This window comes from Ranitomeya imitator, chromosome 6 (assembly GCF_032444005.1).
Source record: "Ranitomeya imitator isolate aRanImi1 chromosome 6, aRanImi1.pri, whole genome shotgun sequence".
NCBI lineage: Eukaryota > Metazoa > Chordata > Amphibia > Anura > Dendrobatidae > Ranitomeya > Ranitomeya imitator.
The window spans coordinates 48,391,130-48,406,936 of record NC_091287.1 but is presented as its reverse complement, the minus strand read 5'-3'; the positions used below and the strand labels follow the sequence as shown (position 1 = coordinate 48,406,936).

The window sequence follows — 15,807 nt, the reverse complement described above, 5'->3', positions numbered from 1 at the left end:
TATGAAAAGTATTTTTTCGCACATCAACTGTATCCATAGCCTTTAAAAAAAAAAATCTCCTACCTTCACAACCATGTATATTTTCAATGTGCCAGAAGTCACCTTCCAAAAAAAGCCACTGAGCACTGAATATTAATTCATAGGCGCCCTCATGCAATTTTGCATTAAAATGTAACGCTTTGTAGGAAATGCATAGACTTTCAGCTGCAAATTAGAATTCTAACTTAAGCAGATGCACACAGCTACTTTGTAACTTATTAAAAAATCTCTCCCAATAAAACAGTGTGAAATTTTTGGTGTTAATAGTTTACAACAAGTTGTCTTGGTAAGCGACGACAACTGCAGTCTATCAGCAGTGGTCGGTCACCTAGGTAAGGAGCACAGTGCTTTCAAGTTTTTTTTCTTTACTACATAGCTTGTAAACCTCTCTTCTCAAGCCTCAGAACTGCCTTTATTTGCAGTATCAAAGAACACGGCCCGGGCAAGCAAGCAGTGCAATGATAACTCTGGTCTAAAGTGTCAAACAGGAAGGCACTTTCCCGTCCCCAACTCCTCTCCCGGCAAGCGATACACTCCTGAAGAACGAAGAAGAGGAAACCCCTTTAAGTGATGGTATATTGTAACAATATGCCACTAGTTGTCCAGATGGTGAACACTTCGTGCATCATCATGCCTTAATATTGCCAAAACTAATCAGAAAGCAGCAGGAGAGTGAGCAGAAAGACCCTCCTTGACTTTAGATCAGGGGTGTCAAACTGCATTCCTCGAGGGCTGCAAACAGGTCATGTTTTCAGGATTTCCTTGTACTGCACAGGTGATAATTTAATCACCTACACAAATAATGAGTTGGTGATTAAATTATCACCTGTGCAGTACAAGGAAATCCTGAAAATATGACCTGTTTGCAGCCCTCGAGGAATGCAGTTTGACACCCCTGCTGTAGATACTGCTGGGAGCCTGACATGTGCCATCAGATCTCAAAGGTGTGGTCTGATCTAAATTGATAAGTCAGCAGTCACTCAATACAAATGTATGGAGCGAGGCCAGGACCACTAGTCGGGCGCTCGTCGGGAGCATATATAACTCATATCACCGCCGGTCCAGACTCAGAAAACGGCGATTCCTCGCAGCGCACAGTGTGCACGCTTTGGGGGGGGGGGGGGGGGGGGGGGGGGAGGGGGATTCATAAGTCTACGGTCACACAGAGTAACTGCAGACTTCTCAATTTAGACCGTACAACCCCTTTAAATAGATTCATATCCAGCATAATTTCACAAATCCACCAACAAAATCCATACATACAGATATAGCAGTGGATGTGCCACAGATCTGCTGTATCTACATCCATATGTAAGGTGTGTGGATGTTTCCAAAACTGCATCCATGGTCTGAAACTGAACCTTCCCAGAATTCAGCCTTCATTTGGAAAAAAATCTTTAATATTTTTTTTTTTCCACACTGACAACCCAATGTCTGTCACCTTGGCATGGCAGGCTTAACACGTCACTCTCCGCAAAGGAAAAAGTTACCTCTTGGATCCCAGTCAGATGCCCTCAGATCTCACACTTTGCACTGAGGAGGGGGCAATACCCTGAAACACAAGTGTCTGCAAATTGAGATTTTGTTTTATCGAATCCCAAGTCATGTGACGAGGCTCATTAGAGAGCCGATATGGACTTTTAGGATTGCTACGTCCTATAGGTGGCGCTAGAGTTCTAGTCCGCTTTCTCTCTGAAGAGACAATGTGCAACCCAATGTCAAAACACAAACTGCTACAGAAGAATAGAAAGCAGCGGGCTGTACCTTCATTAATTTTGGAGATATCCACATTAGAATTATTAATCTGTAGAGTGGCTTGCAAGGCAGGAAGCAGCTGTCGCAGGAGGTTGGGGTCCTGCAATAGTGAAGGAATTGGTGATTGTGGCACTGGTGACACAGGGACCGTAGAAGAGGAGGAGGATGAAGAGGAGGGAGGAACCGTAGTGGGGTTTAGTCCAGGGGCAGATGATGTGGAGGGAGTAGTACAGGATGGCTTCTCAGCAGATGATGAGTCTGTGGGGATAAAGATGGCACTGGTTAGATAGAAATCATTACACAATACGAACAAATAATACATTACTGGTGGTGGAGTAAATTATAGTTAAAAAAAAAAAATCACTTTTTTCAATGATTTTAATATTCTGGCTACTAGTGTCATCACTGGGGGTTGGGGGAGGGGGTCATACAGATTTATACAGCTCCAACAAATATATGCCATGAGCGCCCTCTAGTGGTGACTTCAGCAGCACAAACTGCCCTGCGTTGTATGGTGGAGTCACATAACAGATGTAGATGGTGCGAGTCGATCTGCACACGCCATTCCAGTGGTCTACAGCCGCTACATGGGAGCACCACCTCTTACCTGATGACATCAGGGGTTTTTTTTTAAGTTGATCTGGAGCAATGTCATTGTTTCAGCGAGTCATACATGTGACGCTGAGCCAGGCCGGCTAATCAAAAGAAGAGCCGCAGATGCCGGCAGGAAAGAGGCGGTACACGCTCTCCCATGTGGCAGTCACATAACACTGTCATCGTGGACAGAAACATGGAAATGGATTCGCACCAACTAAAATAACTCAACATTTCTGTTTCCACAAAAAAAAAAACCTATTTAAAAATAAAAAAAAAGTTAAATTAAAAAACACCCATCATGGACACCTATAGGTGTGTACAGTATTTTTGTAGAGTTACCATGGAGACACATAGGTCTGCACAGGGGTTGTATACAAACTTGTATTCAGGACTCTTTACAAAGCACTTCATTAAGGTTTTAACCTCTTCACAACCTAAGATTTACTACGTCAGATGGGAGCGCTCAGGAGCCAAGCCAGAACAACAAATGGTCGGTCATAGTACGGAGCCAGCGGCGGCCGGCCCGCCGGTCATAGTACGCAGCCAGCGCCCGCCGGTCATAGTACGCAGCCAGCGCCCGCCGGTCATAGTACGCAGCCAGCGCCCGCCGGTCATAGTACGCAGCCAGCGCCCGCCGGTCATAGTACGCAGCCAGCGCCCGCCGGTCATAGTACGCAGCCAGCGCCCGCCGGTCATAGTACGCAGCCAGCGCCCGCCGGTCATAGTACGCAGCCAGCGCCCGCCGGTCGGTCATAGTACACAGCCAGCGCCGGTCGTATTACACAACCAGCACCTTTCTCTACCAGCAACAATAGCTGATGTGCAGCCACTGAAATACAGCAGCCAATCTGACAGCAGTAATGCGACGATCACGAGGTACTTGGTGGTTTGCCGTGGCACTCGGGGGCTACTGAACGCTTCACAAGAGATTGTGACTTATTATATACTGAAGTAATTGAAGGCTTTTAAAAGGAGTTGTCTCATGTTCTTAAATGAGTACAATTTGATAGTGCTTGTAAAAAGAGGTAACTTAATTAAAAACCATCTCTGTTCTCAAGAACGGAGGCACTGTTTAACCTGTAGTTGACTGCACATTGCCCTAGTTATTTGCCACTGACACCAGAAGTGGCCGGTCTCCTAGGGAAAGTAAGCTGCACTTACAAGCCATTAGCAATAATGCTTGCAAGCGCTGCTGTGAAATGGCTGTATTCTACCAGCCTCCATGCCCGTGCAGAGGCAGAGCTCTCTCTGAAAGCCACATTGGAGAAAGCAGAGTATGAGCCAGCAGCGCCCAGGCCACGGTCTGAACGGTCACACATCAGGAGCGCAAACAGGACGCCGGGAGGCCAAGCAGTCCGCTCCTGATGCTAGAAGTTCAAAAACCGTTTAGGAATATTAAAGATGAATTAACCTGTTTTTTTTTCCTAATCCAGCAAAATACTTTATTTGAAAGGCCGCACTCCAAAGGATATGTTCGATGTGATGAAAGAGGTTTATGGTGAATATTCCCCATCATATGATGTAGTCAAGAACTGGCATCGTCAATTCAAATGTGGTCGGACTTCGGTGCAAAGAGCTCCAATTCCAGGGCGACCCCACTCTGCTATTAAAGGGAACCTGTCACCAGGTTTGGCCAATACAAGTTACGGCCACCGCCTTACAGTGCTTATCTACAGCGTTCTATAATGCTATATATCTGCCCCCGATCCAACCTGCAAGAGAAGAAAAATAACGACTATACTCACCTGCGGGGCGGTCCGGTTCTTCCCATCTTCTTGTGACACTGCCCTCCCGCTTGCTTCACAGGCTCCCCGGTATCGTGCTCCTGTGCAGGTGTACTTATCTTCCCTGTTGAGGGCAGAGCAAAATACTGCAGTGCGCAAGCGCCGGGAAAGGTTAGAGAGGCCCGGCGCCTGCGACCTACAGGAATTTGCTCTGCCCTCAACAGGAAAACAGGATTTTTGGTTGCTTACCGTAAAATCTGTTTCTCGGAGCCTTCATTGGGGGACACAGGAACCATGGGTGTATGCTGCTGCCACTAGGAGGCTGACACTATGCAAATAAAAAAGTTAGCTCCTCCTCCGCAGTGTACACCCTACCGACAGGAAGTAGGATATTCAGTTAGTGAGAAAGCAGTAGGAGAAGCAACATGTAAAAGAGAAAGAATAATATAATAATAATAAACTTTATATAGCGCCAACAAATTCCACGGCGCTCCATAGATTAACAGTTTCAAACACTCAAAGAGTGTTCAAAGAACTCAAACGTATACAGTAAACAGAGCTGTTCAACTTGGGAGGGTGCTGTGTCCCCCAATGAAGGCTCCGAGAAACAGATTTTACGGTAAGCAACCAAAAATCCTGTTTTCTCTATCGCCTTTCATTGGGGGACACAGGAACCATGGGACGTCCCAAAGCAGTCCCTGGGGTGGGAAAAACAGACTTCCATCAGGTCCGAGGACTCACCACTGCTGCCTGCAGGATCCTCTGCCCAGGCTGGAGTCCGCCGTAGTTCGGCGAAACGTGTGGATGGAAGACCAGGTTGCCGCTTTGCAAAGCCGTCGGCAAAAGCCCCGTGACGTACCGCACTGTAAGCGCCGACTGCCCGGGTAGAGTGAGCCTTTATCTTAGGAGGGGGCACTCTTGTTCTTGACCCGGTAAGCTTCGAAAGTTGCCGTTCTGATAGAGTGAGCAATAGTCGCCTTGGAAACCGGCAGGCCTCTACGCACGCCATCAGGGATGGCGAAAAGAGAATCCATCTTTCGGAAAGCGGCTGTGCTAGCCAGGGAGATCCTCACTGCCCTGACGAGGCCCAGCCTGTTCAACGATCACTCCAGAGGATGAGTCGGAGCTGGACAAAGGAAAGGTAGAACGATGCCCTCGTTGAGGTGGAAAGATGAAAACCACCCCAAGAAAGGAAGGAAGGAAGGCGGAGGCCTGGGACCACCTTGTCCTGGTGGAAAATCAAGAAAGGAGGTCGGCAAGAAATGGCCGCCAACTCGAAAACACGGCGGATCGAAGAGATGCACCTGAGAAAGGCCACCTTCCGAGATAGAACTGACAGGGAAAACTCCCTGAGAGGCTCAAAGGGGGAACAACCAACACAACCTTTAAATCCCATGAATCCACAGAGGCCCTGTACGGAGGGACAGTGTGGGCTACTCCTTGAAGGAAGGTCGTAACCTGTGGCTGAGAAGATAACGCCTTCTTAAAAGGGAAGAGCGCAGAAACCTGGCCCTTTAGGGAACTGAGAGCGAAGCCCGAATCCAGTCCTGCCTGAAGGAAAACCAAATGGAAGGCAGGGAAAAAGGACATAGGAGAAAAGCGGTTGGACTCGCATCAACGAAAGTATGCCCTCCAGGTAGGATAGTAAATCCTGCAAGAAGACGAAGGCTTCCCAGCCTGAATTATAGAGTGGCTCATCTGGGCCGAAAGGCCGGACGCTCTTAGAACTGTGGAGTCCACAGCCACACCGTTAAACTGAGCGACCGATAATTCGGGTGGCAGATCGGACCCTGAGACAGCATACTGGGTCCGTTTGGAAGGCACCAGGGGTGTCCGCGAGAAGATTGACGATGTCTGCAGACCAAGACCTCCTGTGCCAATCCAGGACGATCAGAATGACCGGCACCCATCCCGCCTTGATCTTTTTCGACAGCTTGGAAAAGCAAGGGAAGGCGTGGGAACCGATAGGGGAGCACGAACTGCGACCAAGGAATGGCCAGAGTGACAACACCACTGTGAGAGGATCACGGGACCCTGGGCCGACCCGAGGGGCCTTCCTGTTCAATCAGGACGCCATGAGGTCCACCTCTGGAGTCCCCCATTGAAGGGCAATCCGAAAGGAAACCTCCTGAAGAACCCTTCCCCCGCCGCGAGGCCCTCGCGGCCGAGGAAGTCGGCGGCCTAAAAGTCCATGCCGGGGACATGCACTGCGGAGCTCACCAGGACCGTTGCCTCTGTCCAAAGGAGGATCCTGGAATCTCAGCCGAGGCCAGGGAACGCCGAGTCCACCCCTGGTGGTAGACATATGCCACTGCTGTGTCATTGTCTGTCTGGATTCGAATTGGCAGGCTGCTGAGAATCCTTACCCAGTGAAGGAAAGACAGAAAGATGATCCGGAACTCGAGGACATTGATCGGCCAAGAGGACTCCTGCGCCGACCAACAACCCTGAAAGAACAGGAAACAAAGCCCCGCGCCTCCGCCGAGCGGGCTGGCGTCCGTCGTCACCACCTGCCAGGGAACTGGAAGGAAGGCTGTGAAGGATCTACTCTGGGATAAGAGAAGTGACCTCGGCCACCAGTCGAGGAACCGTTTGACCCGGGAGAAAGCCGGATCGGACGATGCAGAGAAAAGACAGACCTGTCCCCTGTGATAGAATAGCCTGCCGAAGAAGTCTTGAATGAAACGGGTGAAGGGAAAATTGCTTCCGATGTTGCAACCAACCTCCTTAGGGCCTTCAAGGCCCGTCGGAGAAGAGGGGAGCCGAAAACCCTGGAGCAAGCGAACTTCCTGACAAAGGAGGGATATCCTGTCTTCGGGAAGGAAGACTCTGGTCCGACAAGTATCGAAGAACATGCCCGGAGATACGAGGTGCTGAACAAGATGGAACTTCTTCCTGTTGACGAGCCACCCGCAACGGCTAGAATGTCGGGAAAGATGGATAGACTTTCGGGAGCCTGAAACCGAAATTCCTGAGCCTCCATGGAAGCGATTACTGAACGAGGGAATATCATCCTGAAGTGTCTCCGACGAAACTTCCTGTTCAGCAGATTGAGATCCGGACTGGGACGAACCTTGTCGTCCTCTGTCAGTACAAAAAGATTCGAAGAGAAGCCTGTGAACCGTTGAACCGTTCCAGTTCTGGGACGGGAACGATTACCCCGGATTTAAGGAGGGAAACAATGGCAGTAAAGAAACCCGGGACTAGAGCGGGGTCTCTTGGAGGTTGGGATTTGAAGAAAACGATCCCAGGACCGTGAAATGAAGAGTTTGTATCTAGAGGGAACAAGTGCCCTGGCCCATGCGTTCTCTACTGAGGAGACCCAGACGTCCCTGAGGAACAGAAGATGGTTGCCCAGCCTGAGAAACGGGCTGGGGTCTAGTCGTGGGTCATGCCTAGGTGGAACTTCCAGTCCTGGACCTGGAGAATCCACCTTAGAAGTAGAGGGAACGCCAGGAAGGAGTGAGTCGAAGAATACCTTCTTCTCTTAACGCGCCTGTGGCCTCTGCTGTTGCGAAGAGGAATCTGATGCCGCGAAACTACGAAAAAGGTCGAAAAGACCAAAGTAGCCGCCTAAGGGAAAGTGGGCGAGGTCTGGAGAAGGGGACTGGTGCCGCCAGTGGCGTCCTTAATAATTTGGTCCAGCTTGGAACCGAAAGGACGTGAACCTTGAAAAGACAGGCTCGTAAGGGACTTCTTTGATGACTCTTGAGCCAAACAGTGCGACGGCTGGCAACAACATCACTGGGCGCCTGTGCGGCAGAAGACGCGACGTCCAGGGAACAAATTATTCCCCTGCGTGAGTAATCTGGGTGGCAAGTTCCGCCAGCCGGCCTGATGGAGCTCCAGCTTGAATGCCCCAACGGAGTTGTTTAGCCCCTCAGATACAGACTTTGAAACCCAAGTGGAAGCCAAAGTCGGGCATTGGGATGATGCGGCAGGTTTCGAAAGCCGACTTCACGAAGGATTCCATGATCCAATCGATGGAATCTTTCAGAGACGCCCCACAGGACAGTATAAGGACTGTGTTGGTGGCAAGTCTAGCAGCCGACGGATCCACAGGGGGAGAGGTCGTTCTCTAACGCCTCTCAATCCGGTTGGCAATGAGATCCGGAGGAAAGAGATTATGAGACTCCAAGACGCTTGTCTCATTGAGAACGTCTGGTCGAATTCGCTCTTTCTCTGGCCAGAAGCTCCTCGAATTCAGGATGAGGAGCCAATACCTTGGGAGGTAGTTTAGACCGTCTAAACGAAACCGCCTGATCTGCGGGTTTCGTAGAGGAATCTTTGATGCCACAGGTCTGATTGGTCGCTCCAATGAGGCTTTGAACCATATCCCTCATGTTAGCGATTTGGTTCGAACCCGGCCCCAAATTATCCTCCGAAGGCGCATCAGAGAAAACCTCACCTGACTCCGGGGGGAAAGGCCAGGGGGAAGTCGACCACAGAGAAGGACCGTGGGGCGAAGTGGACCGAGAAGAGAACTCAGACCAGCGTTCCTGTCTGGATCTTTCGCGGCCTGTATTAGAAGTCTCGGACGGAGCTTCTTGCGACCCGCTGGCTACTACGGAAGTCTGTAGGGGCAACCGATCTAGCACGGACACAAGGGTCTGGGACACCCGTGTGAGATCCGCTACTGATAGAGTGGCAGGGGGGGGGGTCCTGGGCGGTGAGCATAATGTGGATTGCTGCAGGCCTGCCTGAGAAAAGGTAGGAGGCCGGAAGCGAACTCCCGTAAAAATATACCGAACGGGTCCGAGCAAAAATTCAGAAGGGAAGAGTATCAGTCTGCGGTGCAGAGCTACTCACGGCAGACGCTGCGGTGGGCATAAGGCGAACACGCAAAGTGTTAGACTAAGGCAGAAGAGGGAGAACAAAAGCGACTTCCCTTAAGATTAGACATGGCGATGAAGAAGCCAGAAGGTTAGTACTCACGACAGGTGATGGATGGAAAGCTGCACCTCATGATGTGGATGGTCCTTAACGCAGGGGTGCAGGCAGACAGAGCAGACTTCTGGGACACTCTTCTGTCCAGGACCGGCTGCAATGCTGAGCCGCAAGGGATGAGGACGCCAGGCTATGCGCTTTGAGGAGCCAGCGCAAAGCGGTCCTGGTGCCGAAAAACCACTTCAGGGGCGCAGGAGAAAGTGGGCGGGGCTAACCGCCAGGATGGCGCTGGTGGGCGGGGCTCACCGACTTGAACCAGTCGGGCGGGAGAAAAGCCCGCCTGATGTAAGGAGGAAGTGGCGGAGTCGCGGCCGGAAGTAGGCCCCGGGGGAAGCCGGGGCCTAAATTAGAGGCCGGCGTCCACCGGTGCAAGACCGCGGCGCCGGAGCTGTGCGCCGCGGGTATGAAGCGGCGGGGCAGCCTGGGACAAAGGCATCGCGGCCGCAGAGAGCGGCCGGAGAAGCGTGGCTGCAGGGGCCCGAAGCGGCCTGCAAATGCCGCCGCGCTGGCAAAGATGGCAGGGGAGCCGCCACGCTGGCACAGATGGCGCTAAGGGCGGCCGGAACGTACGGTCGCAGGGGCCAGAAGCGGCGCGGCGGCCTGCAAACGCCGCCGCGCTGGCACAGATGGCATCATGGGGAGCCGCCGCGCTGGCACAGATGGCGCTAAGGGCGGCCGGAATCGTACGGTCGCAGGGGCCAGAACAGGAGGCAGAACGGCCGCAGCTATGGAAGCGGCGCGGCAGACAGAAAAGCACAGCCGCCGTGCGGTAAAGGGATCTCGGCCCGTGCGCGCGGATAAAAAGGCCCCTGCAACTGCGTGCAGCTGCCCGTGCAAACGGGCGACGACCAGTGGGATCCCCCCCTTAGAAGATCTGTATGGGGTGGGATGGAATGGGGAAAATACTCACCTTAAATATCCCACGTCGTTACTAACCTGAAGAGGAATGAGACGTCCAGGGAGCTGATGGACGTCCTCGTCTCCGCAACCGACAGGCTCTGGTGGGCGAGTGGGTGGGGGACGGAGCCAGGACCGGACTTCTAAGCACGCTTGTGTGCTAGGATCTTGGTCCTGGTGAGGGATCTATGAGGATACGGGGTGGCAGTACACGCCGTACTCATAGTCCGCACTGTGGGACTACAGGTGTGACTGTTCACCCTGTATCCCTCCGGAAAAACCTGAAAAGAAACGACGCACATTGAGGTAGATAAGGGTCTAATGAAAGACCCGTGTCCACCTCCTACTGACACTAAGCTAAACTGAATATCCTACTTCCTGTCGGTAGGGTGTACACTGCGGAGGAGGAGCTAACTTTTTTATTTGCATAGTGTCAGCCTCCTAGTGGCAGCAGCATACACCCATGGTTCCTGTGTCCCCCAATGAAAGGCGATAGAGAAAGATAAGTACACCTGCACAGGAGCACGATACCGGGGAGCCTGTGAAGCAAGCGGGAGGGCAGTGTCGCAAGAAGATGGGAGGAGCCGGACTAGGACCTGCGACACCCATCGGACCGGATCGCCCAGCAGGTGAGTATAATAAAAGTTATTTTTCATCTCTTGCAGGTGGGATCAGGGGCTTATCTACAGCTTTATAGAATGCTGTATATCAGCCCTGAAAGGCAGTGACCATAACTTGTATCGGCCAAACCTGGTGACAGGTTCCCTTTAACACACCACCCAGCAAGTGGAGGTCATGATTTTCCTAGAATAGTTTGCAGACTCCATATACAGAGCCCCCAAGTCCTAGAAAAGCAGACTCCCCCCTCAAGTGACTCCATTTTGGAAATTATACCCTTTGGAAATGTATCTACAGGTGTAGAGACGATTTTGACTCCATGGGTGTTTTCCAGAAACAAGCAGCAGTGGATGTTGCTGAGTGGAAATTGCCATTGTAGTGAACAGTACGTTATGCCCAGCCCGTGCTTCTGGAGGTATGCCCCCGAAAATTAGGCGGGCTCTCATCACTACAGAAAAGTCAAACATGTGGACGCTAAATGTGGATTAGGCAAACTGGGGCTCAGAACGGAGGGGGGCATTTAGAATTGGGAGCGCAGAGTTTGCTGAATTTCTTTTGAGGGGGGGGGCAAGGAGCCATTTTGCTTTTCCAGAGCCTTTGTGCTACCAGTAACGTGGAAGCCCCCTATATTACCATTAACAGACCTGAGTGGGGGCTTGCTTTTTTGTGGATTGAGTTGAAGCTTTTATTGGGAACATTTTACATAACATTTATCCAGCGCTCTAAGCTGAGCGCTTCCATCGGGGGTATCCATCTAAACCTCCAAGTGACGTGACCGATGAAACCCCCGATGGATCCATTCACTATAATGAGGCAGCAGAGTTACTCTAGACTCCGTCTGGCCTCTGTTCAGCGGTGTCCTTTTCAGAAGTGCACAAAACTATGTCCGACGACACTTTTATGCAATCCTAAAGAGATGGACACCGCCGGATCACAGGTCCTATGGCGTCCACAGTGCCTCCATCTGCCTCAGTATAGGAATCTTCCACCAGAGGCTCCACCTGAATCATTCATTTCAGAGATTTACACGGAAACCACAGAGTTGTTTTCATATGCTTGGTTTTTTTTATACTGATAAATATGGATAAGGCAGCTTTATTCTTCGTGTCAGTACAATAACAGCGATACCCAATTTATATATTTTTTTATGTTTTGGCGACAGTTTTATAGAGCGGGTTGTTACAGACGTGGTGATACCAAATATGTTTATTATATTAATATAAATAAATTTATGTATTGGAAAAATATTTGATTTGATTTTTCTTTACTTCGGAATTTTGTACAAACTATTTTAACACTTAAAAAAAATTGTTTCAACTTTTTTTTACATCAGCATCGCGCTGTCCTGTTGGAAGTAACTGCACAGGGAGCTCATTCCCTGCGCGATGCTCCGCTATGCCGCTGTCACTACTGAAAGCGGCATCAGAGGGGTTCAATTGGCCACGATCGGCGCTAGCACAGATAGTGGGCGTAGCTGCGGGGTGTCATCTCACAAAGAGCCGATAACCGCACACAATTGCCGCGGTGCTCAGCGTGAGGCTGCGTGATCGTGCGGCCGTACATGTACTGCTCTTTGCAGGAACGCAGCTCCCTCAGAGTAGTACATGTACGGCACATGTTGGGAATGGGTTAATCGAGGTCCAGTGTGTTGGTAGTGATGCATTGTGCATCACTATCAAGTTTTTGTCAAATGCTGGAGCTCAGAGGGGAGGGGGACACAGTAACGTGGACAGCGTGCACACACACACATCATGCGCGCGCACACACACATCATGCGCGCGCGCGCACACACATCATGCGCGCGCGCGCACACACACATCATGCACACACATCATGCGCATGCACACACATGCGCATGCACACACATGCGCATACACACATGCGCACACATCATGCGCGCATGCACACATCATGCGCACACACACATCATGCGCGCACACTCACACGTCATATCATGCGCACACACACATCATGCGCACACACACACATCATGCGCACACACACACATCATGCGCACACACACACATCATGCGCACACACACACACACATCATGCGCACACACACACACACATCATGCGCACACACACACACACATCATGCGCACACACACACACACATCATGCGCACACACACACACACATCATGCGCACACACACACATCATGCGCACACACACACATCATGCGCACACACACACATCATGCGCACACACACACATCATGCGCACACACACACATCATGCGCACACACACACATCATGCGCACACACACACATCATGCGCACACACACACACATCATGCGCACACACACATCATGCGCACACACACACATCATGCGCACACACACACACATCATGCGCACACACACACACATCATGCGCACACACACACACATCATGCGCGCACACACACACATCATGCGCGCACACACACACACATCATGCGCACACACACACATCATGCGCACACACACACATCATGCGCACACACACACATCATGCGCACACACACACATCATGCGCACACACACACATCATGCGCACACACACACATCATGCGCACACACACACATCATGCGCACACACACACATCATGCGCACACACACACATCATGCGCACACACACATCATGCGCGCACACACACACATCATGCGCGCGCACACACACATCATGCGCACACACACATCATGCGCACACACACACATCATGCGCACACACACACATTATGCGCACACACATCATGCGCGCACACATCATGCGCGCACACACACATCATGCGCACACACACACATCATGCGCACACACACACACATCATGCGCACACACACACACATCATGCGCGCACACACACACATCATGCGCACACACACACACATCATGCGCACACACACACACATCATGCGCACACACACACACATCATGCGCACACACACACATCATGCGCACACACACACATCATGTAGACACTGATTCAGAGCGACTCCGGCACATGCGTGCATCTGACATGAAGCTGGGGCTGTACACCCAGAGTCAGTGTATGCCCGGGGAGCAGATGGGCAGTGTGCACACGCTGGATGTGATACGTGATTGCAGCGACTTCGGGACAGTCATGATAATCAAATGCAATGCTGTGGGCCTGAATAATTTACACTGAATGATCTGTGACTGAAAAGAAAAGTCACCACCCCTATGACTGAAAGAAAAGGTATGTGAGGGAAGCCTCTAATGATATAAAGTGGTTTTTTTAAACCTAATACTTGGACAAAAACTAGTTAGTGATACACGTTACATCGCCAACACCACACTGGGACTAGTTTAAGGCTATGTGCACATGTCAGGATTTCTTGCAGAAATTTCCTGAACAAAACCGGACATTTTCTGCAAGAAATCCGCATGTGTTTTTTTTTGCAGATTTTTCCGGAGGTTCCCAATGCAATAATATAGTGGGAAATCTGAAAAAAAAAAAAAAAAAAAAAAAAATCAGCAAAATTAATGAACATGCTGCGTTTTTTACCGCGATGCCTTCGTTTCGCGGAAAAAAAAACGCAACATATGCACAAAAATTGCAGAATGCATTCTAAATGATGGGATGCATATGTATGCGTTTTTATAGCGAAAAAAAAAAGCGAAAAATCTGGAACGTGTGCACACAGCCTAATAGCCAAAAACGAGGTGACTGGGTCCCTTTAAATGTTTCAGATAACTGGTCCCTGTAAGTTAGGATTTTTGTTTCCCTTAATAAAGACCTTCATTTTAAAACTCCATTTTGCATAGACGTGTGTCATCTTTGTCACATCTTTGTTTATATTTGTTTGGTGATCAGAAACATTTAAGTGTGACAAACATGCAAAAGAATAGGAAATCAGTAAGGGGGCAAACACTTTCAGCCCTCCGTACACACACACAATCTATAATATGGAATCGATGCAATCCTACTGACCTGAGAATCACGTAAACCAGGTAATTTCTGCCACAGATGGATTGCAAAAACAAAATCCAAAACTGGAACAAATGGCAAAATGTCAACGTTTCTTCACCATTTTCCCAGTTTCTAGTACATTATATGGTAAGACAAATTGCACAAGTCCAAACTATAAGGGTATGTTCACACGTTCAGGATTTCCATCCTTTTTTTTTCAGGACAGTTTTTTTTAAAAACTGCAGCTCTTGGCAGAAAACGCAGGTCCTTTTTTTGGTCCTTTTTTTGTCCTTTTTTGATGCGTTTTTTTATCCTTTTTTTATGCAGTTTTCTATGCAGAGACTGTGTGTTTCCTAGGAAGCTTTTTAGGGCTAAAATGGCTGAAAATACCCTAACCCTACCCCTACCCCTATTCTAACCTTAGTGAAAAAAAAAAAAAAATTCTTAATTTTTTTATTGTCCCAACCAATGGGGGTGACAAAGTGGGGGGGGTGTCATTAACTATTTTTTTATTTTGATCACTGAGATATAACCTATCTCAGTGATCAAAATGCACTTTGGAGCGAATCTGCCGGCCGGCAGATTCGGCGGGCGCACTGCGCATGCGCCCGCCATTTTGCAAGATGGCGGCGCCCAGGGAGAAGACGGCCGGACGGACACCGGGACGCCGGGTAAGTATAAGGGGGGGAGATTAGGGCACGGGGGGGGGGGGGGGGGGCATCGGAGCACGGGGGGGGGCATCGGAGCACGGGGGGGCGGGATCGGAGCACGGGGGGGCAGCCACACTCCGCCCACGCACTTCCGCCCGCTCCCCCGCACTTCCTGCTGCAGCGGTTCGGCACATCAAATCGCAGTAAAACCCGCAGATATATTTTTGATCTGCGGGTTTTACTGCGATTTTGACCTCACAATGGAGGTCTATGGGTGCAGAACCGCTGCGGTTCAGGAAAAAAGTGACATGCTCCTTTTTTGCCGCAGCTATTCTGCGCGGCTTTTTAAACGAAATTACGGACCATGTGCACAGCAGTGACTGTTTTCCATAGGGTTACATTGTTATGTACCCTGCATGGAAAACTGCTGCGGAACCGCAGCGGCAATACCGCTGCGGTTCCGCAGTAAAAAACGCACTGTGTGAACATGGCCTAAGGCATCACACAGAAGACAAAAGTGACAAGCAATCGTATTCTTATGTAACCCCAAAAATAAAAAAAAAAAGGTTATGGCTCTTGGAAGGGACAGGAATAAGAGTCATGGTGTTAACTAAAAAGCCTTATTGAATGCTCGCGTCAACTGGGCAGCCAAACACTTTTG

At 50.2% G+C, this 15,807-nt stretch overlaps 1 protein-coding gene across 3 annotated transcripts in view; it reads right to left on the bottom strand.

Moving 5' to 3' along the window:
* Positions 1 to 15,807, bottom strand: part of WAC (WW domain containing adaptor with coiled-coil) — a 109,253-nt gene that overhangs the window by 18,309 nt on the left and 75,137 nt on the right. For all 3 annotated transcript variants that reach the window (XM_069729634.1, XM_069729632.1, XM_069729633.1), the window contains one exon: positions 1,804 to 2,052. In XM_069729634.1, coding sequence (XP_069585735.1) covers positions 1,804 to 2,052 — 249 coding nt within the window. The remainder of the gene's footprint in view (positions 1 to 1,803; positions 2,053 to 15,807) is intronic.